Consider the following 25822-nt stretch of genomic DNA (forward strand, 5'->3'; position numbering starts at 1 on the left):
TCCCGTCCAACTGACGGTCCACCGGGAACGTGGGGAGTGTCTGGATCTTCACATGTCTCTCGGCCATCTCAAACAGATCTGCCATAGCGGGGATGTACTTTGAAAAGGGTGGGTGGGTGGGAACAAAGAAGAACTAAACCTGCAAGTGGCTGTCCAGCAAATCAGCCCGCCTTCCTCTTGCTTCTCCTCTTCCCGATCAGCCCAAAACAGTCCACCAATCAGCCACAAAAACAGTCCCCCTCTTGCTCACACAAATCCCAAGAACTGTCTAGAGCCTAGGCTCTGATACCATGTCAGAATATGCAGCGGAGATGATGACCAAATCTGGGAACACGAGCAAAAACGCAGGCAGAAAAACAGCACAAGAGAGAGAGAGATGTAGGCGTGTAACTCTGCTCTATATACACAAGAAGATCCCGAGGAATGATACAAATGAGGTATGGGGGCTGGGGTCCTATATATACCTTCCATAGAGGGCAGTCGGCCAGCAGAAGGAATGCCCATGACTGATGAAAAGACCCACGACTGCATAAATGCAGTCGGCCAGCAAAACAGGTGCCCACGACTGATCAAATCCAGTCGGCCAGTAGCCCTGAAGCCCACGACTGATGTAGATCCAGTCGGCCAGCAATAGGGTGCTCCTGGCATCACCTGGCAGCCCTCCCAAGCCTCAAAAAAAATGGGAAAAATAGGGGAAAAATGCGGAGAGTGGGGAAAAATGGGAAAACACCTCATAAGGGCGGGCACACCCACAACAAAGGCCCTGGTGTATAAATCTAGACAGGAGATGACTTCTAACATAAGGGAGTGTGAAGCACCATAAAAGAGACTCTTTTGGTGTCGAAACCTTCGCATGTCTTCGAGGGGCTCTGTTGGTGCCAAATTCTTCCCAAGTCTTCGGGACCTACTGGACACACTTTTCACGCGCAAGACCAAGCATAGGAAGTCCAATGTCATGTAGTAGGAGCATAAGCCAAGGAAACTTCGAACTGTATGCACATTAGTCAACTTTGGCCATTCCATAATAGCCATGACCTTGTCTGGATCCATCCTCACCCCTTCCGTGGACACTATGTGACCCAAGTAGTGAATTTCTGACAAAAAGAACTCTCTCTTCTTGCCGTTCACATATAACTTGTGCTTGCGCAGTTCCTGAAATACAATATCCAAATGCTTTCGATGCTCTTTCTCATTCTTTGAATGCACAATTATGTCATCAAAGAAAGTAGCTACAAACTTTCTATGTGGTCGAAATATTCTTTCTATCATTGCAGATTCCTTCACCGAGTGGGAGATGAGTCAACAAGAAGAGCAACAAGAGGATGAGGTGCAGGAGCAGCATGCTAGTGAGGATGAGACTGAGGATGAGCTTGATGCTTCTTTGGCACAAGCTACCCATGACCACGTGGATGATCATTCATGGATCATGATTCATGGGCCTTACTACTTAGCTCTAGCCTCTAGCCTCTAGTCTTCAGCACTTTTTTGTCATTGACTCATTTGAGTCCGTCCATGTATTCTACCTCCTTAAGACTTAGTCCTGACTCCTGACTCCTGACTCTTGAGTCATGACTCATTTTGTATCTACTTAATTATTAATATGACTCAAAAGCTTACCATTTTAGTGTAAATTTGTGCTCATTTTGATGTACTTCCGAAGTAGAATAAGTGTAGAGTATAAAAATTTAAAAAAAAAGTATTTTTTGAGTGCCGTTCCCTCCCCCCCTACTTATGGCCGTCCCCCGTCCCGTCCCCGTCCCCCGTCCCTTGTGACTATGACCAAAATGCATCACCAAATACTCATGAAGTCCAAAAGTAGTCCTGAATCTGGTCTTGTGAATGTCTTTTGGAACAATCCTGACTTGGTGGTAACCACTCTTCAAGTCAATCCTAGTAGAGATGGTGGCTCCATCCAATCTATCTAGGATGCCATCAATCCTAGGAATAGGAAACCTGTTCTTCACTGTGATCTTGTTAAGAGCCCTGTAATCAATACACATACGCCAAGAACCATCCTTTTTCTGAACCAATAAAACTAGAGAGCAAACTTGGTCTGATCAAACCCTTTTCCAAAAGCTCATTCACTTGCTTCATAATCTCCTCCTACTGTGCTTGACTCACACGATATGGAGGTCGGTTAGGAGGTGAGCTTCTTGGCATGATGTCAATTTGATGATCTTCCGGTCTCTTTGGAGGTAGCTCTCCTGGAAGAGTATTCACAAAACAAGTGTTGATAGAATATTCCTTCCGACTCTGTAGTGTTGGTTGTGCATAAATGGCCATGATTATTTCCTCTTAACCTTCACTTACACACACCCTCTTTAAACCTTAGGAAAGCCTTTTTCTTTGATGAATTAAATTCAACCTTAGGATAACATTTTCAAACTATAAAATGGTGGTGTACACACATACATTGAGAGGACCATACCTCAACTTGGCTCTGATTCTAGTACTCGTCTGAGCTCCCTTTTTCTCCATAAACTCAAGCACATTGTTGGTTCTTATTTGAGTCCAAAATAGTTATTTTGAAAATAGTCCAAAATAGTTAAATAAATATGCATGCCTCTGATATACACATTTGCACATTTGCACCCCTTTAAATGACACTTTATTTATGCAATAAACTGAGGCCTTACACCTTGTTTGTTGATCAAAGGAATTTTGAAGCATGGCATTAAATACAGATTTTGAAATGATCTTTTTTGGCCGTGGCAGGTTGTTTTTCTCAGAACAATGGATTTTCTCCACATCTAGCCAGGCTGGCCTTGTCTTTTGGAAGGCTCTGAGCTCCATTTCTGTTGCGGCATGTTATTCAGTACTTGTCACAGGGTTTGCAAAAACAGTATGCGAGCTGCGTTTTATAATGTTTGGCTCCAATCAATTCTCAGGTGTAGAGAAGGTCTATTTTGAGGCCAGATTGCAGATAACTTGCGTATTTGTAGCAACTTTGGTTGGGGCTATTTGGTACAGTGGACATCTTGAGGGTTTGAACCCTCGCGTGAATCGGCTTTCAGCAACTGCTCCTTGATGGAGAAAGTCTATGCAGCATTATTTTTGTTTTGCTCTTTTTAAACAAAAAATCAAATCTATTTTGGTTATTCTTAGAAGCCTGTGGTCTAGAAGTTACAAGTTTTGATATTTGTTTATGTTCTTGATATTTTCTCATTGAACACTAACAGTCCAGCGAGGTTTCTTTAGTTGATTTTCTTTGTTGAAATTTTTCTTCAATAAGTAAAAAAGCTAGTGCTCAATGAGAAAATAACCAACCAGTGAGATATGAGCTTCTCAACTACTCCCCCCCGCCCCGCCCCGCCCCGCCCCGCCCTGCCCTTTCCTGTGTTCTTCCTTCAGCCCCCCTCTCTGCTCGCAGCATCCCAACCTTTCTCCTCCCACGTTGTACTCCTTTGCAGCCCACCCTCTCTGCCTACTGTGCCCACCCGCATCGCTTGCCTTGCTCCGTTTTCCTTACGTTCTATTCACAACAACCCCCCCACCCCCCCCCCCCCCCCAAATTCTTCCTTCCCGCGCCCGTTGCCTCTCCTCTTGCTTCTTCCAATTTCTTGCTGTGGGGAGCGCTCTCCGCTTTGTCCACCCTCTTCCCTTTCTGTTCTGATTGCTAGTGGAGTACCTTCATTTGACATTTGCGAGAGGTCCCTAGTCTCACTGCTTTTGAGGACTCCATGGCAGCCGTTACATCTTCCCCGATGGAGACCGCCCTCAAAATCCCTTTTTCAGAAGTGGTCCTCCAGCTCTTGTAGTCTTCCGTTGCCTCCTTGGAGAACATCTTTTTCGAGAGTCTAGAACCTCTCCCTTAACCACGTGCATCACTTCCTGGAATGTGCATGGTCCTGGTGCTTGCTGCCTTAGCCGTAAGATGATTATGCAGGAGGAGCTGTAGAGAGCTGTGGTAGGAGGTGAGATTGATGTACTATTTTTCCAGGATCACCATGTCATCATAGGCCGCACACGACAACATGGGAAGGTCCTTTGGGGAGGTAGCCATGTCTTCTAGTCTCATGTTACTACAGGTTCTCGTGGGAATCATGACAGGGTCTGCATCTCTATTAGCAGTCAGCTTCTATCCCTAGTACCTAAGCTGTCTCTGTTCTCACATGAAAAGCTGGAGAAACACAAGCTAGATTGGTTGAGACGGCCAGAGTATCGGCATGCTGGGTGCCCCAAATCTCCTCAATAATGCTTTTGGCCTTCTCAAATAGGTCTGCTAAACTGTTTTTACCATTTTGCAGCTGCGATTGAGGTTTTTTCTGTGATCCATGATCCATGGTATCCAGATAGACTTCATCTAGGATAGGAGTAGCTTGGATAGGATCTTCACCTTGTGGGATGGGACACCAGGTTCACGGACCTGCAGACAGGATTTGGTTGGTCGTTGTGAAGCCTACAACGGGTTAACTAGGTCTCACTATGGTATGTATGAGTTTCTCGACCACTTGGGTAAGAGGAGTGTTGGCTCTATACTCCTCGCCTACACAGCCAAGCTCTCATTCAAGGTGCATGGGCCACGCGCTTCTCCATCTCTCGGTCCACCAGGGCTGCCCTTTTTTCCCTTTCCTCTTCTGGTTTCTGTAGTGGAGGCCATGGAAAATTTCGTGGGGCTGGAGGACATATGGTTGTAGGAGCTCCTGGACTCGGAGTTTGTGGACAACACAGCAGCCTGTACAGAGGGGAACCTACAGCGTTTTGCAGCTGCAATTGGGGAAAATCAATTGGCACAAATGAAGCCTCTGGCCAGTGGGGGTCTTCCAGTGAATTCCCAAATGCATGTGAGTGCGCTATCTAGGGTGCCAGGTTGGCATGGATATCACCTCAGAGCAGCATGTGTCCCCCCTCCTCTTGAACATTCAGTAGAAGCTCTTACACAAGCACAGCTTGGCTCCAAGTTATTTGGGTAGACATAATCTATACCCTCCAAGGATGCCAGGAACACCTGCAGGAGGGCTCAGAGATTATGTGATGACGATGTGCAGCCTTCCTACGTACTTGGAGTCTGGGTCCCTTTCTCACCCGGGACAATGATGGCATATTCTGGCATTATTGGCTCCCAAAGTGGCCTTTTCCCCCCTCCCCCCCGGATGTAATTTCCCTCCAAGAGTGGTTAGCCATGGAGGGAGCTCCCCCCAATCCTAGTGTTTGTGATCTGTCTCCAGATAGATGTTCTCTTGTTTCTACTGTTAGAAAAGAGATAACCATCTTCTAGTGAGGTGCGAGTCTGAGAGAGCAGGGCTCCCTTCATGGCTTGCTGCTCTAGGAGGGAGATTACATGAGAGGGGACAAGGCGAACAGCCACACTAGGGGCTTGTGGCACCATGTGATCTCGTTTGTGCCACTGGACAAAAAAGGACCAGGGCTCCAGATGCATAAGAATGCTGCCCTCAATTTTGCCGCAGCCGATTCAGGTTGAAATTTCAAGTGGAATGCAGATCTGTGCCTTCCCGTTTGGCCTGTTTTTATCGCCAAGGAAACTGCATCTCTGAGGTGAGACGAGTGCTATGTGGTCTTGTGTGAACAGATGCAGGATACACCATTAGACTTGCTGTGCTGTTCAACAGTCCCAAAAGCAGGGTCATGATGGGTTAAAAGAACAAGTGGAATGCAAAAGAACGCTGAGTCACCCAGGCATCTGTGTTTTACAAGATGATATGAGTGCTGGGGCAGTCCCCTATTAACAGATGCAGGTTAGCAAGGGATGATGCACCGATCATGGCCATCTGCAAAGCCATAATTAGCTGTCAACCAAAGAAAATGAATTACAGGTAGATGTGACAGGTACAGAGACTCTTACATAGCTTTACTTTGGCAATATGTTGAGTACTTGCGGCAACACCATGCGCCTAACTAAAGGAAAAAAAGAAGATGTTTGAGTACTTGAAAGACAATTCATTAGCTTAAAAAGGTGTCATTTCCTTGGCTGTCGTTTCTGAATTTGATCTCAAAGGAGAATGTTGAGAATGTAAACTAAAATCTCGACTTACATTCAATTGAGTCCATACTTTTCATGACATTTTTTTAGTTGAGATGATCTATCTTCAATTGAGGTTCTCTCTCATGTCAGTACACTATCACTCTTTCAGAAATGAGAGGTAGGAGAGGTCTATCTTACATACACGAGCAGGCGGGTAGGTAGCATACACCTTAACTAGGGCCTCACCCAAGGAGAAGTTTTGAGTACTAACAAGGTTAGTTGGGAGTTCATCAGCTGGATTTCAGTCAAGGAAAATGAGTAAAAATGTAACCTTAGAATCTGGACTGTGCCTCATGATGGCTTGATGATGGTGGACATCATGAGATGACATGGCATGATAGACTACACATAAAACTCTATGCCATGCTGTGTATAGAATACACGTGAAATTCTTTCACCCTTAAGCATTTTAGTTCTTTTGGGCTGGTATACATTCTATATCACCAAAAGTCAAGCCAAGGTCAAAACCGTAGAACTTGCCACAAAATGCCCCTTTATGTTACTATTTTAGGGATGCTATTAGCGGTTGCTTGTGTAGCTCGAGCATAAACTTGGGCACCCCTCAATTCTTAATACTAAATAGTTGCAATTATCTTAGTTGTTAGGGAACGTAGTAACATTCACAATGAAAGAAATGGGCTTCCCTATCAAACATTTAACTAAAATTCATAACCCAGTTATAATCTTGTTTGAGCTCAAGATCGGCAATGAGAGGTTGAACAGTCACATGATCATGTAATAAAATCACCAAGTTCAACTATGGTGAGATTTGAAGCAAAAATTTAGCTAGACAAAACCTTTGCTTATACAAACTTTTCAGCTAGGGTGGAGGTCGAAAATGCGACTTCCGGAAGATTGTAAGCAAATGTACCAGAGTAGAAGGTAGCAAAGCAGAGCAAGGGGAGAGGAGAAGTGACATTATACTCTCCCCTAGAGTACAAGTGTATAGATACATGGAGGGATGGAAGAATGATGCAATCAAAGCCTCTCTTGGGATGAAGATCCCGTTCCTACAATATTGTCATGTGAGGCCTTGTAAGACTCACTTTTTGATGGGGAACTATTAACAGTGCTAATGCATACTTTGTAAGACAGTGGTGGATCCTTGCTTGGCAAAAAGTATGGTTGAAGTCCTCAAAGTCGTTCACAGTCAAAATCCATGGAAGCTCTTTTTGTGTTCTTAATGGAATATAGAGATCTTGTAGAGGCAAGTTTGTGTAAATAGTTCATGACCCTCAATGTGTTTTGATGAGAGTTTTCCCTGGAGTTTCTCTTATAAGAAACAATTATGAAATGCTCAAAGAAAAATACAAAGTGAGAAAGAGTATATAGTTGAGCTTGAAACAAAGTTTAGTTTGCAAGAACTGATGAAACACACCAATAGGAATGTGCCAAAGAAGGAGAAAAGCAATATTAAAACTTTAAAGGTGGGATGAGGCGATTATGAGCAGCAAGGTAAACTCACCTCGGGTCTCGAGATATGTTTTTGTTCAAATTTGTGGTGTTGTGAGCATTGGTTGAAGTATTTAAAGCATGAGCTTAGGTCAAGGGTACATCCTATGTTCAGTGGTTGGTTGACCTTAGTAGTAAAGGATGTTTGGATGTGAGAAACCTATAAAAAGAAGTAATTGGAAAGATTGTTTGAGTGAACAAGGAAGGCTAGAGGAAAATAATCCTAACTTGGAGTTTATGTGTACATTTAAAAATATATTGGACTTGTTTGATGATGGTAATGATAGTTTTTTTTTGGCACCATGTCAGGGAGGATTTAGGAAAGGTTGTAATGCTACCCCATGAGATCTTGTAAGCATGTATGTAAGGTAATTTGTGATACTAATTTGACTAGCAGGTCTTCGAATTTCGGCCAAACTTGCTAACCAGAGTTAGTTAGCAATCAAGCTATTTCTTAAGGTGCTAGCTATCGCTTGTGATATCAGTGCTAGTTAGCTTGTTTCAACTCAATCTTTGCGAGTGCTAGTTAGGAATTAAGTTGATTCTTACCAGTGCGAACTAGCAATGGTGGTTTGTGCTAACTAGTAGTTGGTCTCTTAGTGTTATGATTATGGATTGACTTACCCTATTCTATATGCCATTGCAAGTTGAGCACGTTTCAAGGCAACCTACATTTGTGCGCATGAATCCTTATTTTGTGCAAAAATTGAAGGATAGGTATGCATTTTCAAATAGCTTCCTTCATGATTCAATACGCAAAAATCCAGCTCTCATTAGTGTTCACCTAACTTGAGAATTTAAAAACTTTACCCATAGGTAAATTGTTCATATTACATCTTTTTAACTTTGGCTAATGACCTTAGAAACTTGCCATCGTATGTAGTAGTTTACTTGTGAGTTCCTCTTTTCCCTCTTATTGCTTGCATGTTTGGATGCTTGCTAGATAGGATTGGTTGTAGGTTGTCTTCTTACATGTTTGGATACTTGATAGATAGGATTGGCTGTCGGTTTGTCTTCTTGCATTAGCTTTCCCTTCATCTCTTGCCTATTGTGAGAGAGAATTATTGCAAAGGGCCATCTCTTACTACCTCCATGTAAGCATAGAGAGCTCTCCCTTCACCCCATTGCAGTGGCAAGGAGCATTTCATTGTGAAAATGGAATGACGACGGGACGGATGAGCTAGCGCACCCACATAGGGAAGTTGCATTTTGTGACTCCAAGGCAAAACCCAACAACATATGCTTTAGCAAAGGCTTAGGTAAGCCCTTGACTTGAACATGGTTCATTGAAATATATGTATCACTTTGTGTATATATACATTATTTTGAAATAAATATTTAACACTAATGGTATGAAATTGGCAGCTAATAATTAAGATATCTTATGTCATTATAAAGATTGTAAGTAAAACTAGTTATCATATATGTTATTTTAGTGATGCCCTCAAGAAGGATGCAAAGTTCATAATAAGACCATTTTCTCTAAAGACCATTCAACATTAGGCAAGTTCATAATAAGATCTCACTTTCTTTTTTTATGTTTTTTTGACATATTTGATTTGTAAACAAGATAACCTTTGCTTTTTATTGTGATAATTTAGATCGACTACAATGTAAAGAATAATATGGGTTCCAAGGCTTAAATATTTTGATTGGTTAATATAGTGAAGATGGAATCCTTTCTTTTGTCCTAATTGCATTTTCTTGTTATAATGCTACATTACTTTCTTTTTTTCAAAATTACATTTTCTTGTCGTGATAAATCCTTCCAGCTGCACATGGTTTGATGATAGTGTAGATAAGGGCTTACTCATCTATACATAATTTGGAGGTGGTTTCTAATAGATTATGTCAAACCTTTTTTAAACCATATTTACCATACAAAGCCTTGTATTTATATGGATGGATAGTTCTATTCTTTGTCAATTAATTACCTACTTGCAAAATAGATAGCGAAGTGTAGGTCTCCCTCTCCTAATGTGTAAACATACTTCCTATAACTAGATTAGGCACAACATGTAAACATGGAATATTGTGTTTTAGTATGGAGATTTTAGAATATTGTGTTTTAGTATGGAGATTTCAGAATAACCTTGAGATTCTTAAAAGATTCTTCACATTTAGGTTTCAATTTGAACTCCACAAATGATTTAAAAATTACCTTGGACCATGAATCTCCCTATAATAGCTACCATGCCCCATAAATCTTTGAAATTTGTTGTGCTTTTTGAGTAGAGGCATTTCATCAATCATCTTGAACTCACAATACATGCGGATATTACAGTATGCATTACTATATGTGCAAGGACAACATCATATGGGGCCATAAACTTGCATTTTAGGAGCTTTTCATTCTTTAAAAAATATTTTTAGATTTGGGGGATGATCTTCGTCATATTTTGTATAGACATAGCTCATTAACAAAGGGCGAGTTTGTCATGAAACATACCAAAACATTAGCCTTTAGAAGGTGGTGGTGGGTAAATGTAATAGAACAAAAGGGATAGCCTTCTAAGTAAAGGTATCCCATAAACCCACAAATATAGTCCTTAGCCCATTCTTGGGGCTAATCAAGACCTTATTATGTTGGTCCTTAGCTCATCCTTGGGGATAATTAGGACCTAATTATACTGTAGGAAATTTCAAAGAAACTAGAACGTAGCCTCGACCACTCTTGCTAAAATATGCTTAGTTATTTGTAAGGGATAGGGATCTCTCTTCATAGGTTCATTGATCTTCGTGATACTAGGCACACTTAGTTTTTTACAATTGTCTTAAGAGATAAGACAATAGTTATACCCATTGCTCATTAACAAGAACATTAGAGTTCTTGAGTTTTTTTTAATTGACTAGCTTGGAGTAACAAAATTCTTACAATTGATTTTTTGTACTAAATGTCCAAAACCTTCTTATAAAGTGGGTCATAACTTTTAAAGGATTGGCTTCCATATTTTTTTTTAAATCTTCATTGAAAGTAGTCGCACAACTGCATCAATAGCTCATGAGTTTCTTCATCTGCTTATTATCGAAAATTGGCCTCATAGATTGGTTGTGGATGATGCTTCTCCCAAATGAGAAAGATATACTACCATAGAATCCTTAAGTGTGGGTAGATTTCCATTAGCCCTTAGGTTAGCATAATGGTGACATTCCACATTAAATGCCCAAAACCTTCTTCCGTGGTGATAAAGTGGGTCATAAATTTAAAAGGAATTGCTTCCATACTTTTTATCTCCATTGAAAGTAGCACAAAATTGCATCAATAACTCATGAGTTTCTTTATCTGCTTATCAAAACTTGGTGAGTAGATCTCCATTAGCCTTGGGTAGTATAATGGTAACATTCCACACTAAATAGATCTTGAAGCGCTTTTATACCTCCCTAGGTTCTTCCTGTGTCACCTTGCAAGGATGCCATTTAATTTTTCTTTTGGTACTCTCTTACTTATTGTTTCTAATTTTCATCCACTAGAAGAGTCCTAGATTAACCATGATGATGATAAATTAGACCTCGACTTTAGTTCTTATGGATGCTATTGATGCCATCTCCTCAATTGTGCTTAGCTTGGATTTATTCCACTTATTGCTTTACTTGAAGCATCATGGTGTTAATAGTTTAGTGACCCTTTTGTTATCCTGGTGAATGGGCTAGTGAGGCCGTTCAAGAGTTAGTCATTATGTGCCCAATCTAATGAAAGTTAAATCTCCTTAATAACTGGTATCCACAACTATCTGTGTTCTCAAAGAGGTAGCTTACATGTCTAAGATGCACCATAGGTACCAATATGTTGTTGCATCTCTTCCTTATTGAACCACACTTTTAGATCTTGGAATGTGATAATTAATATTTTCAAATCAAAAAGAGTTCCTTATAAGGAGGTGATGAATAGCACTTGTAGCCTTCCCATAATCAACACACGACTTCTTTATTATTTCATCTTCTCTTTAGCATTTAAGGCATTTGTTTCCTTCTATGCATGAGGGATGTTGTATTCTTTCCAAATTTTAACTTCTTTGTTAGTTCCCTTTGTGATAAAGCTTCAAGTTTTTTTTTTGTCTTCTATAAAGATGATATTACATTCTATGTATCAATATCAATGGTGGCATGAATGTATTGGACCATGTCTTAAACTTATAAATTATCTCTTTATAGTAATTATATGACCTATGGGATGTTTCAAGCTATTCATCAATCTTTTTTTAAATAAAAAATGCAAACTTTCTACATATTATGTTATAAATTTAGCATTGGATCCCTATTCCCATTGATCTTTTCTAATTTATTAACAAGGCATGTTATACATACCATAGTGGCTTCTTATGTTCTAAGTACTTCAAGCATCCTAAAACCATAAAGCAAAATTGTGATTCCAAGTGCTTCACCTACCAATATCTTCACTCATATAGGGACCTAAGTTTTAACTACCATCTTATTAACCAAAGGTATTATGTGGATGAGAGCACATCCTTGTGCATAATAATAGTTTTGATACTTATTCAAGATTCACCATTGAGTAATGGCAAAAGGAGAACCAAAGTTGTTTTTAGAAGGGAGCACATTATTGTTTACAATAGTGTAATAATTATTCTTATTCAAGATTCACCATTGAGTGCCATTAAGAGTCTTTCAAGCCTCTCATATTGGAAGGGGACCATAGCCCATAACATTGCTAACATCACTTACCCACTTCTTAAAAGTGTTCCTTTTCATGATTGTTTGTATCTCATCAAGGCGTGTTTAATTCATCTTTACCTCATCTTTAAAGAATGCTCAAAGTGATCCATTTGTTAAAGGAGTGCTCCTATGGAAATCTTGTAGTGCCAAATATAGAAACTAAGTCTTATAAGCATCCCGTGGCGCCTTTCTGTTTATCAATTTCTATGGTAATAGTGCACATAGGTCTTCTCTTATGTGTATCTCCTCCATTCCTTGAACTTACATAGATGGTTTATCTTATTTAGATTGAGCCGATAGTCCATGAGTTGGCTCCTTATATTAAGATCTCCCTCCTTTTCTTTTTTTCTCTCACCAATTCTTGGACTAAAGAAAGCTTAGTCATTTCAACTCGAGGATCTGGAGGATGATAAAATTCTTATGGGTCCTTCCTTTCTTAAGCTTATTTTTCTTCTCATAAACATAGTTCTTAGCTATGAGTTTCACTTATTTAATTATCTTTTAAAGTGAATCATATAACTAAGGTCAATATTCTAATTGATATAGCCACTTTATAGGCCTCCTAGTTGGTATACTATTTATCCATCATTATGGGTTTCCAACAAGAGACGAGGTACAAAATTATTAGGTGGTGACACCATATGTATTGCTCATCACCCATGAGCATGTCCATAGGGGTGTAGTGCTTCTCTAGTAAGAGTTTGAGTCCTATGATTTCTTACATTTTAAAAAATCCCACACGTGTCATGGTTTTTCCATTGATTGCAAGTGCTTCTAACATTTTTAAAATTCTGACGTGTCATGGTTTTCCATTGATTGCAATTCGCACATCATTTGAGTGGTGGTCACAACAACTCATTACATATATGAGTTTGTGCATTGTAAGGACACCATGTATGCTCTTTTCTCAAATTGACTAGTTGTGGGACCATCATTTAATAATGGGATAATTTTCTTCTTCTATTTTCACCTTGTTCCATATCTTCTATTTCTGACCCTTTATACTCCATTTCCCTCTCCAAGCTACCTCTTGGATTTTTGATGTTGTAAGAGCCTGATTTTTAAAAAATTAGACTTTTAAGTTGGAAGATCTTTTGATTTATCATCCTCACTATTAATTGATATGAATTCCTTCCTTCACACATCTTTTATAGTCAATAAATGTATATTAAGATTTTGTGCTCTCAAGACACCTTTCTTAATTCTTTGATGAACCAAAATACCAAGTTCTTGTTGCATGGACTTTTGCTGAATTGACAAATATAACTCTTATAGTTTGTTAATTAGTCTTACGACCCTTCTCTAAATCCTTTCTTCCAGGGTTTTTCTCCCTAATATTGAAAGGGCTACTTCTCATGCCTTGCTCGATATTATAGCAAAAACCTATGGTCCACATTCTTTCATGTTATTTTTCTTGTGTATTTCTTTTTGGGTATTAGAGCCATAAACCATTCTAATGTAGAATAAATCACACATTGATTTAGATTCTGAACTTGAATTCATCCTTTTAACCTTATTAATCTCACATGTTTTCTCAAACTACATGTTAAGTATGTATGCTTCCATATAATTCAATAATTGAGTGTACCCAAGCTCTGCTCTTAATTTCATTACATATTTATTCTGTAATTTATCTACCTACTTAAGAAAATTCTTAAATTTTTGTCTATGTTGGTCTTCAATGCTACCCTCATTTTCTTCTTCTACAACATGGCTGATTGACACTTTGGTTATCACCTCTTGATATTATTTCTTTAAGTCTTCTAGATGATATGATATGCTAGAGATTGAGAAAAGTATGCTTTCATAAATTGGTTTTCTATTTTTCCGTAGGTCTTTGAAGCTTATCCTCTACTTCATATTCTTACCTCTCCTTTATAAATTTATAATATTTTTTTAGACATGTGCATGCCTAATCCATAGGTTTTAGTTGGCTACTCTTCTTTGCTATAGAGCAATCTTGCTCCTCATACTCTTCTAAGTATTCTTCAACACCGTATTCCTTGTAGTGATCCTTGTTTCCTTTTTTTTTGTTTTTGTTTTTGGGAGCTTAGGTCAAAAATCCTTGTCACTTTCTTCTTCTCCCTCTTTACTTTCTCATTTTCCAAATGTCTTCTGTGTTGATTTCTTTGAAGAAGGGTATGAAACAAAATACGACACATGCATCAACCCAAATAGCATGATCTTCATAAGAATAAATTGAACTACTTTTGCAAAATAATGATTATAAATGATGGCGATTGGTTTCCATTTGTGTGCTCTGGTTGAGGGGAGATTTGACGATGTTTGTGGAAGATACTAAGATGGAGGATGTGTGCAATGTGAAACAAGGGTGTACATACAATGAAGGGAGATAGACTCACATTTGTAATGATGGATAGTTATATAACCCATTTATATATAGTACCCACAAGAGGTCCACCTGTATGAACCACTCTACGTTGAGTCTAATTGTCACGTAGGCTGTAATGCCTGTGAGACCAACGGGCAGACCGGATGGCCATGTCCGGGGTTCAGTGGGAGAGGACGCCCATGAGAAGTCATGGGCGGCCAGGCTAGTGTGGACGGCGGGGCAGGCCACACACTATATAGCCTGGGGGATGAGGGGCAATCCTCATTCTTCCTCTATGGCTGGGTGGTGAGCCAGAGACCGTCCCCTCCTGTGGTAACGCCCGTAGCAGCGTTACAGGTATCTAACACTGGTATCAGAGCGTCGGTTCGATGGGGTCGTCAGGGTCCGCGCGTGACCGGGGGACCGGAGCCCACTCAATGGTTTTAACCATTCATCTCCTCATCCTTATCTCCACAATGGAGTGTGTGGAGGGAGGCGGCCAAGACATTTTTGAAGGGAAGAACTCTCTCTCTCTCTCTCTCTCTCTCTCTCTCTCTCTCTCTCTCTCTCTCTCTCTCCCCGTCACACACAGCAAGCGATTGCAGGTAAGATCTCGTTTTTTTTCCTGCGTTGAAGCTTATCTGCGAAGTATTTTTTCGTGTAGAGAAAGTCGCCTCTCTACTGTTTGGGGGGGCGAAGACCACCACCCAGCCATTGTGTGCGCCGTTTGGATGGGGCGAAGAGCACCCATGTGCGCCGTTTGAGGTGGGGCGAAAAGCACCCATAATCACTGTGTGTGGAAACACGAAGAGTAGCCCCACGACCTCACGTAGCGCTGTTGTGTAGGGAGGGGGCTTGCCTTGGAAACGGAGGAGCAAACAGCCCCACGACCTCACGTAGCGCTATTGTGCAGGGGGGGCTTGCCTTGGAAACGCGAGGAGCAAACAGCCCCACGACCTCACGTAGCGCTGTTGTGCAGGGCGGGCTTGCCTTGGAAACGTGAGGAGCAACACCGGAGAAGTGGCGGACTCGGCTGTGCGGGCGGCAATGATGCCCAACGCGCAACGCCGGCTCCGAGCAGCCCAGGCGGCCAGCCCAACGGCGGGCGGCCAGCCAGGCGCGGCGGCCAGCCAACCAGAGCAGCCGACGGCCAGCCCACAGGCAGCCGACCAGCGCATCAAACGGCCACGAGAGGAGAAGAAAAAGTAAAAGAAAAAAAAATTATTATATATATATATATATTAATTGTTCATTTTTAATTTATTAAAAATGAAACTAAATTCAAACGAATCCTCTCTCAGCTGGGGAGGAGGGATAATCCCAGCAAGGGATAATCCGAGTTTTTCAGGCACAACTTCCCGAGCGAATTAAATTTTTTATGAGTTGCAGGCATTTTTTCTCTCGGATCGGAGCATCCCGGAGAAGCGGCGCTGTCTAGGCTGGGAGGAAACACAAATCGACAGGCAATCGTAAAGAGGGGTGACTATTCTCTTTCCACCACTGCTCATTTTATTAGCGTTTTTTTAGTAATTTTCGAGTTCTCGCATTGTTTTTTGCAAGAATTAAAGATGTATGCTAGGCGTAGTGTGTCCCCACTGCCTTCTACTTCTCTAGGTTTTTCAAGTCTCTTGTCCTTGGTCGCGGGTTTGACCCCGACCGAATTGTCAGGCCGTACACGCTCGACCGTTGTCCGGTCCGGAGTGCGCTGTCGATCACGCGTGATCTGCCAGCGCCCTCCTCGTCTATTGACCCCTCCTTATAGGACCCAGTGAGCCCGCAGTGGTTGCATTGGCAGATGACCCCTTTCTGGCCGACGAGCCACAAGACATAGACACTGACGTCGCCGAGGGGACCGAGGAGGACCTCTTGGAGTACGACGACGATGATTATGACCTATTGGACCCTGTCGACATCTTGACAGAGACGGAGCTCTCTAGTGGACTGTTTAAATATCTTAATGCCAAATTGAACAATATGGGTAAAGTCCAGGCTGATTTAGTCACGATGCTACAGAGCATCTCCACACGGTTAGATGCACTGACAGCCGCCTCGGCTAGTACTCCGACTCCTCGTGGTAGCCGAGCTCTTGCGGTACGGGTGAGCGTAGCCTCGCCAGTGATTGCAGAAGTACAGGCCGATGCGCCTGCGGGGCCGTCCGTAGCGATAGCTTCGTCGTTATTAAAAGACTTAAAGCCGCCTAGTTTTGGTGGCGAGGAGAAGGAGAGAAACAAGGACTCGGTCAATATGTTTCTAGTGAAGTGGTCAGATTTGCACGCGCTGCAACAGCAGCCTAGTCGTATACAGCCTGTAGAGGCTAGCCTCTCATTAACTGGCAAAGCGTACAAGTGGTGGATGAGTTTGACAACTCGCCCTGCCACTTGGACGGAATTTGAAACGATGTTTCAAAAAGAATTTTTGCCTGTTAATGAGGCAGAGAGAAGCTGGGAGTTATGGGACAAGTGCTCGATGGAGAACAAATCCCTAACTCAGTACATCTCAGACTACAGGGAGATAGTACTCAAGCTAAAGGGAATCGATGCATTCCAGACATTGCGAGGCTTTAAGAGAGGCCTCAAAGATGATTACCTTGAGTACATAGAGCCCTTACGGCCTAAAGACTTAGCAGAGGCAATTCAATATGCACAGATATTTGATGACATCAAGCGCCGTAGTGCGCGTGGTGGTTCTAGCAGGGCCAAGGGTAGTGAAAAGAGGAGGTCATGCCTTAAAAGAAAAGGGTTCCATAGTGATAAACAAGGGGATAGGACGGACCAGGAAGGACAGGGTGGTCATTGGTCTAAAAAACCGCGACCATCCAAGAAGAAAAGAGACAGTGAAATCCAAAAGAAAGAGCAGTATATTAAAGCGCGAAAGGAAAATTACTGCTTTAATTGCAACAATGAAGTAGGGCACACGAAGGCTGAGTGTCCAAAGCCTAAAGCAAGCACGAGTGGCAACGAGCCCAAAAAAGATGGTAAATCTTCTAGGCAGTTGCATACAGTGTAGAGACTCCCTCTTAGTTTCGCAAAGTTCAAAGAGGTGACAGTGTGTCATTGTGATGAACATCACTCTTGTTCAGTGATACCAGCGATGTGGCAGCCTACTGTAGGTCCGCATGACATGGTGCGCATGTATGGCACCATAGGTGGCCGTAGAGTCACAGTTTTTATTGATGATGGAGCTAGCCACAACTTCTTGAACTACTCGTTAGTCAAAAAGTTGGGGTTTGGAGTGATCATGAGTATACTGTTGGCCTAGCCAACGGATATGACAAAACGGTATGGAATACCGTAGTATTGGGGGTCCCATTATCTATGCAGGACTACGAGGCTCCGCTTGACTTTCAGGTCATGCACTTAACCAGAGCAGACGTATATCTAGGCAGGGAGTGGCTGTATGGCTTGGGCCCTAGTCTAGCTCGGAAGTACTTACATAATACGCTATGTTTTGAGCACGGAGGTAGAGTCATTACCCTGCAGGGCGACCGTACTGTCCCTGCCACACCACTTATTTCCTCCATGGAGCTGTGTACAGCGGTCCGCAGAGCAGAGACCAGATAGTAGAGGTATATGCTTGTTACCCTCTTTTGAATTCTGTTTCCATAGATGAAACAATAAATGATGTTTGCATAGATAAACAAGGAAAACAAAATAACCTTGGATGAGACCCACTGTTTGAAAACCCTGTTTGGCATGCATGTGATTCAAACAAGAAAAAATCCAAGGTGAATGAGACATTAAAGAAAAAGTACGTAGATACTTTAATGAATTTATTAGAGAAATTTCAGGATGTTTTTCCTGATGATTTACCAGATGGTTTACCACCATCTAGAGAAGTAGACCATGGCATCAAAGTTATGCCAGGATCAAAACCTATAAGCAAACCTGCTTATAGATTAAGCCACTCTGAGGCACAGGAGGTGGAAAAACAATTAATGGAATATTTGAACAAAGGCTTCATTCGTCCTAGTTCAAGTCCGTGGGCATCGCCTATTCTTCTGGTAAAGAAGAAAGACGGATCTATGCGGATGTGCATAGACTATAGAGCTCTTAATCAGATAACGATTAAGAACAAGTATCCAATGCCATGCATGGATGAGTTGTTTGATCAACTCTCTGGATCGAGATACTTTACAAAAATAGACCTGAGATCTGGGTATCATCAGGTTAGAATAAAAGCACAAGATGTTGCGAAGACAGCATTTAGGACCCGTTTCAGGCATTTTGAGTTTTTGGTTATGCCATTTGGGCTAACTAATGCTCCAGTGACATTTATGATACTGATGGACAGCATTTTACGTCCATATCTGGGAAAATTCGTAGTAGTTTTTCTAGATGATATTCTTGTGTACAGTAAGACACAAAAAGAACACATAGAGCATTTGCGTCTAGTGTTCGAGTTGTTGCGAGAGCACAAACTATTTGCAAAGAAAAGCAAATGTGAATTTTTTGAAACAGAAATTCACTACCTTGGCCATATTATATCCGCCGATGGTACGCGGATGGAGCCAGAAAAAGTAGAGGCTATTCTTAAATGGCCAGCGCCGAAGAATCTCGAGGAACTGTAGATTTTTCTTGGCATATCGGGGTTCTACCGACAGTATGTGAAGGACTACGCGAAGATCACAGTCCCGTTGTGTGACTGACCAGTTACAGTTAAAAACTAAAAACATTAGTTGGGAGGAAGCCCAACAGAAAAGCTTTGATAAGCTCAAGGTGACCGTAGAGCAGCTGCATATGTTTTGACTATTGTCGATCCAAATGAGCCGTTTGTTTTGGAAACAGACGCTAGTAATGAGGCCATTGGGGCCGTACTTATGCAAAGGGGATGCCCAATTGCATTTGAGAGTAAAAAGTTAGATTGTGCGCAGCGTAACTACTCGGCTTATGAGTGAGAGTTACTAGCGATAGTACATGCACTAAAAAGTGGAGACACTATTTATATGGTGCTACTTTTGAGGTCCGGACGGACCAGGAAAGTCTGAAATGGCTTTCAAGTCAAAATGAACTGAAGGGTAGAAAAGCTCGGTGGACGGAGATTCTACAAGAGTTTGACCTTCAGATACATTACCAGAAAGGTAAGTATAACATAGTGGCAGATGCACTTAGTCGCATGCCACAGATTAATGAACTTAGTTTCACAGTCTTCAAGAATGATTTCTTGGAGTCACTACGTGGTTTATGTGAGCACGATCCATCTTTTATAGAGGCCTGGTGCGCTGTACACGTACGCACTTCTTCACAGACGCGACCACCTCCCTCGTTGGCACATGTTGCTAGTCCGGAGAGACTGGCTGAAGGTGCAACGGGAAGGGAAGCGAGAGTTAGTCCGGAGAGACTAGCCGTGTCTTCTGGGTATAGTTTGGAGCCGGAGAGCTCTGATGTAGGCCCTTCATCACCTTTGACTGCCACGGCTTCAAAGGGGAGTGATAAACTTCGTCGGGGGGAGAAATATGCTAATTACTCCATGATGTAGGCCCTTCATCACCTTTGACTGCCACGGCTTCAAAGGGGAGTGATAAACTTCGTCGGGGGGAGAAATATGCTAATTACTCCATTGACGACGGGTACTTACTCTATAAGGGTAGAATATGTGTACCAACTATTGGTGACTTTCGGGCTCGAATTCTTAAAGAAAGTCATGATAGTCCAAGTGCGGGTCATCCTGGGATTTAGAAGACCTATGCACTAGTAAAAAGATAGTTTTATTGGCCTAGTTTGTTTAAGGACGTCCAGACTTATGTGCTGAAATGCAATAAGTGCCAGGTCAATAAACATGAACGTCTTAAGGTTGGAGGAGGACTACTCCATCCGCCGGCTGGAGATTCCTCAAGGGAAATGGGAAAGCATTTCCATGGATTTCATTACCGGTTTACCCAAGACGAGTCGAGGGAATGACTCGGTGTGGGTGGTAGTGGACAGGTTAACTAAAATGGCAAAGTTTATCACCACGAAGAAAACTGTTAAAACGCCAGAGTTGGCAAAACTCTTTATTGAACATCTCTACAAGCTATATGGCCTGCCCGCAGATATAGTGTCGGATAGAGATAGAAAGTTCAACAGTCATTTTTGGAGGGAAGTCTTAAAAAAGTTGGATACTACTCTGAGTATGAGTACGGCAGATCATCTGGAGTCTGATGGTCAAACTGAAAGAGTTAACCAAATTCTAGAGGATATGTTGCGTTCTTATGTTAGTAAGAAGCAATCTAATTGGGAAGAGTACTTTCCCTTATTGGAGTTTACCTATAACAGCTCCAAACACTCAACGCAACTGGATTTACACCATTCATGTTAATGTATGGATTCCAACCGAGATCTCCGATGGCTGTAGGCCTAGAAAAGGAGAAGATTCAATCTGTCAAGGATTTCCTTGAAGATATGAATGATATGCTCAGAGCCGCACGTGAGAGCATTCGTAGCGCTCAGGATCGCGCTAAAACTTATGCGGATAAAAGACGAACAAAGGTGACCTTTGCAGAAGGTGACTTTGTATTCCTTAAGGTTCCTGCGCAGTCAGAAACCATGAAAACGGGAAAGTGTGATAAACTTTCTCCGAGATATTGTGGTCCTTTTAAAATCCTTAAGAAGATTGGGGACGTAGCATATAAACTTGAGTTATCGGAGAGTTCTCAAGTCCATCCTGTCTTCCATGTCAGTAAACTGAAGAAATCAGTTCACGGGTTAGAGAACGCAGTTTCTCCAGAGATTTTGGTGGACTTGATAGAGCCACCAAAGATACTACATGAACCTGAAAAGATTCTAGAGTATCGTGATAGACAAACCTGACATAAAGTGTACCAGAAGATACTTGTTAAATGGACAGATAGGGATGAGGAGGTGGCAACCTGGGAACGCCGTAGTGCAATTTCCAAAAGGTTTTCCCAGTTTGTTTTCGAGGACAAAAACTCTTCTTAAGGGGGGATAATGTCACGTAGGCTGTAATGCCTGTGACCGACGCGGCGGCAGACCGGATGGCCATGTCCGAGGTTCAGTGGGAGAGGATGCCCATGTGGAGTCATGGGCGGCCAGGCTAGTGTGGACGGCAGGGCCACACACTATATAGCCTGGGGGATGAGGGGCAATCCTCATTCTTCCTCTATCGCTGGGTGGTGAGCCAGAGACCGTCCCCTCCTGTGGTAACGCCCGTACGACGTTATAGGTATCTACACTAATTGGACCCAAACTACCACATCACCCAACTAGAGTAAAATTAGGCTACACACTAAGGTAGCAGTAGCTTTCAAGCCCATTTGAGATTGTTTCAACATCCTTGTAACTCAAGGGTAATGCGTCCCAAGAATATCTTCCTTTACCCTTAGTGCAATTTGATATGGGAATATTAGCTTGCATTAACATGCAGCCTATTAGGCTAGACACCAAACCTATTTAAGTTGTTTCTTAACCAACTACTTGTGCGGCCAACGTCTGATGTCTAAACAAAGGTTTGGACATGATGTCTCTGTTGCTCAAATATAAGTAACTTCTTGTAATAAACATGGCCTTACAAAGTAGATCTTCCCAATATTCAAACATTAATAATTTCGAGGGTGGAGCATTGATTCCCAATGAAACCCCATCCCACCACCCCTTTCCCACCCGCGCTGCTAGTGCAAGCTTCTTTGTTCAGCATTAAAAAGACATTAGTCTTTTAAAAAAAGTATTTTTGGTGCCAATCTTGCAGCCTCTTTGAGGGGTGTTCATTTCCTAGATTTTTATTCACGACTTTGCTCATTGCACTTGGCATGTTGTAGACAACTAGCTTTTGTAACTAGTGTGTATAATACATAATTGTTTTGATAACTCACAAGTGATTAATTCTATTGGTGCAAAAGAAGAAATTTTTTTGACAATGTTCTCTTGAATCTCATCAAAGGCACACTGGTATATTTTTAAAAAAATTAAGATTTATAACCATTGTGTGAGGTGATGTAATCAAAATTAAAAGTGTCAAAGTGGAGGAGTGCATGATGAAAACCGTAGTGATGGATTTTAAGGAAAATCCCTCTAGTCCATCTAGAAATTCAAGCGGCTAGTTCTCTAAACCCTAGTGGGAATTGGTGACCCTAAGCATCAAACAACTGGACTCCCTGTCTTCACGGATCCAGATTGTCCACCAGATGAGGGTAAAATATCAGGTAATACCATCTATGTTACTCTTCCTGAAGAAGTTATCAAGGAAGTAGAGATGGATTACTAGGCTAGGGCTTTGATAGGTCAATGTTTTGGACCCAGACCTCTAGCTGAAACCCTAAGAGCATGGATTAAGTAGAGATGGATTACCAGGCTAGGGCTTTGATAGGTTAGTGTTTTGGACCCATACCCCTAGTCGAAACCTTAAGATAGTGCATTAAAAAGGAATGGGTATCAAGGGGGATTGAGGTAGTGACCACACAGTATCTTTTTTTTTCGAGAAAAGATCCTTTCATTAGTTATGTAAAAAACGCCCATAGGGCTACAAAAGATCTCTCCTGCTCATAAGAGAAACAGAGCAGTGAATACATCAGGCAGCCCGGGAGACTCTCCCTAGGTGCTGCAAAATACAAGCATCAGTACAAAGGACTGAGAGGCTAAATCATACAATAGGGTGGGAAAAGCCAAACAGGTGGCCTGTAGTGCCAATGGGGGGATCCCGTGTGTAAGGTGTAGAAGGGGCCACAACGCCAAGTGGTGTGAAAGGCCTGGCGCCGCAAGATCTCCTCATCCGCCGAGTCTCCCCGGATGCGGTCATACTGTCCTCACAGGGTGTGGATCAGCTCCTGCCAAATCCCCCGTACAGTCTTTGCTGGTGGCTCCAATCTCCCCTCAAAGGCCGTAAAGCACCAAGCCCTCCACGTGAACCAGATGGTGAGGTTGCTGATGAGGAGCTCCCATCATAAATCCCTCTCCTATGTCCAGCTGGCGGACGAGAAATCCGGTGCCGGAACCAGGTGAGGCTGGCCCCTAATGAATCTGATGGCCTGCTGCCCTGCTCCATCTCATAGCCCATAACAGGTCCTGACGAAGCCGACCAAGCAGCGGCACCCCACGTAAACATACCCTCTGGAGAGAGGGGAGCCAGAATACGCAGCATCACGCAGCCAAATCTGCTGCGCCTGAGGGCAATCCCAAAGGCAATGTCTCTGTGTCTCCATAGGGTGGCCGCATCGGACGCAGGCCACCGGAAGACCGCTGTAAACAAGCCAAGTGCCAACTGTTGAGCCCCTGTGGTGGGCGACCAGCCACCACTGGAAAGTCGAGATCCTGCGGGCCTGTCGACTAGCCCAGAGCTGAGCCCAAAAATCCTCCAGGAACTCCTGTGAGAGTCCCTGTAGCCGCCAATGCCCCGCTGCCCCGCTGGAGACACCGTCCTTCTCGCCGTCAAAATATGCCGCCCCCAGCCGAACAGTATACTGGAAAAAGGTAATCTCTGTGGCCTCAAGGGATGCATAAGGATCATGCCACTTGTACTCCCCGGGGTCCCACTGTAGCCGGGCCAAGAGGCGCGCTGCATATGCCCATATGCGCCAATCCGGGAGCACATTAGCAAGGTCGGGGTCAATATGCCACTTCCGAGAAGCGACGGCGGCCACTACCCGTATCCTCTGAAAGGTGCACTCTGCAACCAAAGGCGACTCCACCTCCACTCTCTGAAGTCTGCCCTCATCCTGAATCTCATAGTAGAGGCATCTGCCATCCTCAGTGCAAGCTTTGACAGCAATCAGGATCTCCAACTGTGTAAAGGCTCCCATCCACTGTGGGGCCACTGGCATGAGAGGCGTGAACCACTCCTTTGTGAGTGCCTCCTGAATATCATCCCTCATAATCAACCCCCCTCTGAAGTGACTCAGCCTCTCCACCTGGATCTCCTCTGGGAGACTGCAGAAGAACTGCCAATCTCCAAAACTACGTGCTGGGCCTGCCGCTAAAGGCCCCCAGGCTAGACGAGGCCGAGAACCCAGCATATGACCCTGCTCTGTGCAAACCGCTGGGATGAGCGACTGTCTGGCCCGCTCCTCAACACAAGAAGGAGGTCATTGAGAGAGCCCCGATCTCAGCAGCTCCCAAGCTCTCAGGATACTCAAAGCAAATCTGTCCTCCCATCCTCTACTGAGGCCTGTCCTCCTCATCTCTATGAAGATCCAGCGAATCTTTGGTGCCCAAGTGCCCCCTGCTGGGGGCGCCCGAGCCTGCAGCTGCTGCAAGAGGAGCTCTTTCCAAGGCTCAATGCCTGGAAGCAGCCCCCGAACAATAAGCTTCCCCAATCAGATACATACTCAGCCTCCGCAAAGAAGAGAAAAAGAAAAGGGGCGAGAGGACACCCCTAAGTGACGGATTGATCTGGTCAGCTCAAAACTCGGCCCCCGTCCTCCTGCAATCAACACCTGGCTGTGAGCTTTGGAATACAGAGCCGCCACCCCTCTGATCCATCCTGGCTGAAAGCCCAGGCGAAGCATAGTGCCCTCTAAGAAACCCCAATCAACTCTATCGTATGCCTTCTCAAAATTGAGAAGCATCACGACCAAGTCCTCGCCAAGAAATCTAGCTCGGGCCGTCGCCTCCTAGAAAGTAAAGATGTTGTCAAGGACACTGCGTTCCTTGACAAATCCTGTCTGAGTAGCATGAATCAACTCCCCCATGGATCCTCAAACTCAAGGCCTTTGCTAAGACCTTGTAGACAGTATTGAGGATCGTAATAGGCCTCCAATGCCGAATATCATCTGATACTCCCTCCCCCTTGGGGATAAGATAGATCAAGCCCTCTGAAAAGCTCTGTGGCATCACCCCAGTGTCCAAAACATACTGAAAGCCCCTGCGGAGGCCTGGCCCCAAAAGGTCCCAATAGCGTATAAAAAAGGCCGGCGTCAGTCCGTCCTCCCTTGGGCAACTATGTCGCGGCAGGACCCTCAAGGCCTCGGCAAGCTCAATCTCTGACAGAGGTGCACCTAGAATTGTACGCATACGGTCTGTGACCCTCCTCTGCACATGGGCCCACACAGTCTATCTGCAAGCATCTCGATCCTCAGTGGCTGGCTCCGCTGAAAGCAGGTCTCTATAGAATGCAGCGGCAATGGCTCTGATCTCCCCGAGCTCAGTAGCTACTGATCCATCCGGTCTACCAAGCTGACGAAATCCTACTCGCGCATGGCAGGGTCCAGTGATCTAAAAAACTTCTCCAGTCACTCTATCACCAAGCTGCGTCCACTGAGAAGCCTGACCACGATAGTAAAACTCATGTCTCTGCTCCTCTGCCTCTCTAACCTCCTGGCGTGCCTGGCTCAACTGGGACGCCACCCACTCACATGCAGGCTGCTACTCCTGAAGGCGCTGTAGCGAAGCAAGGCTGCATCTCAGCCGATGCTCCCGCTCGAGAATCTCTCCCAGCCGTGTCAAAGCTGCAGTGTG

The 25822-nt window shown here is 43.3% G+C and overlaps 1 protein-coding gene across 1 annotated transcript in view; it reads left to right on the forward strand.

Moving 5' to 3' along the window:
* Positions 1-3107, forward strand: part of LOC147603892 (exopolysaccharide production negative regulator) — a 28659-nt gene extending 25552 nt beyond the window's left edge. Inside the window, exon 5 of the mRNA XM_086796211.1 lies at positions 2716-3107. Coding sequence (XP_086652337.1) covers positions 2716-3028 — 313 coding nt within the window. The 3' untranslated portion in view covers positions 3029-3107. The remainder of the gene's footprint in view (positions 1-2715) is intronic.
* Positions 3108-25822: the final 22715 nt, after the last annotated feature.

This window comes from Cibotium barometz, chromosome 63, assembly GCF_041138505.1.
Source record: "Cibotium barometz isolate CiBa-2024 chromosome 63, ASM4113850v1, whole genome shotgun sequence".
In the NCBI taxonomy this organism is placed as follows: domain Eukaryota; kingdom Viridiplantae; phylum Streptophyta; class Polypodiopsida; order Cyatheales; family Cibotiaceae; genus Cibotium; species Cibotium barometz.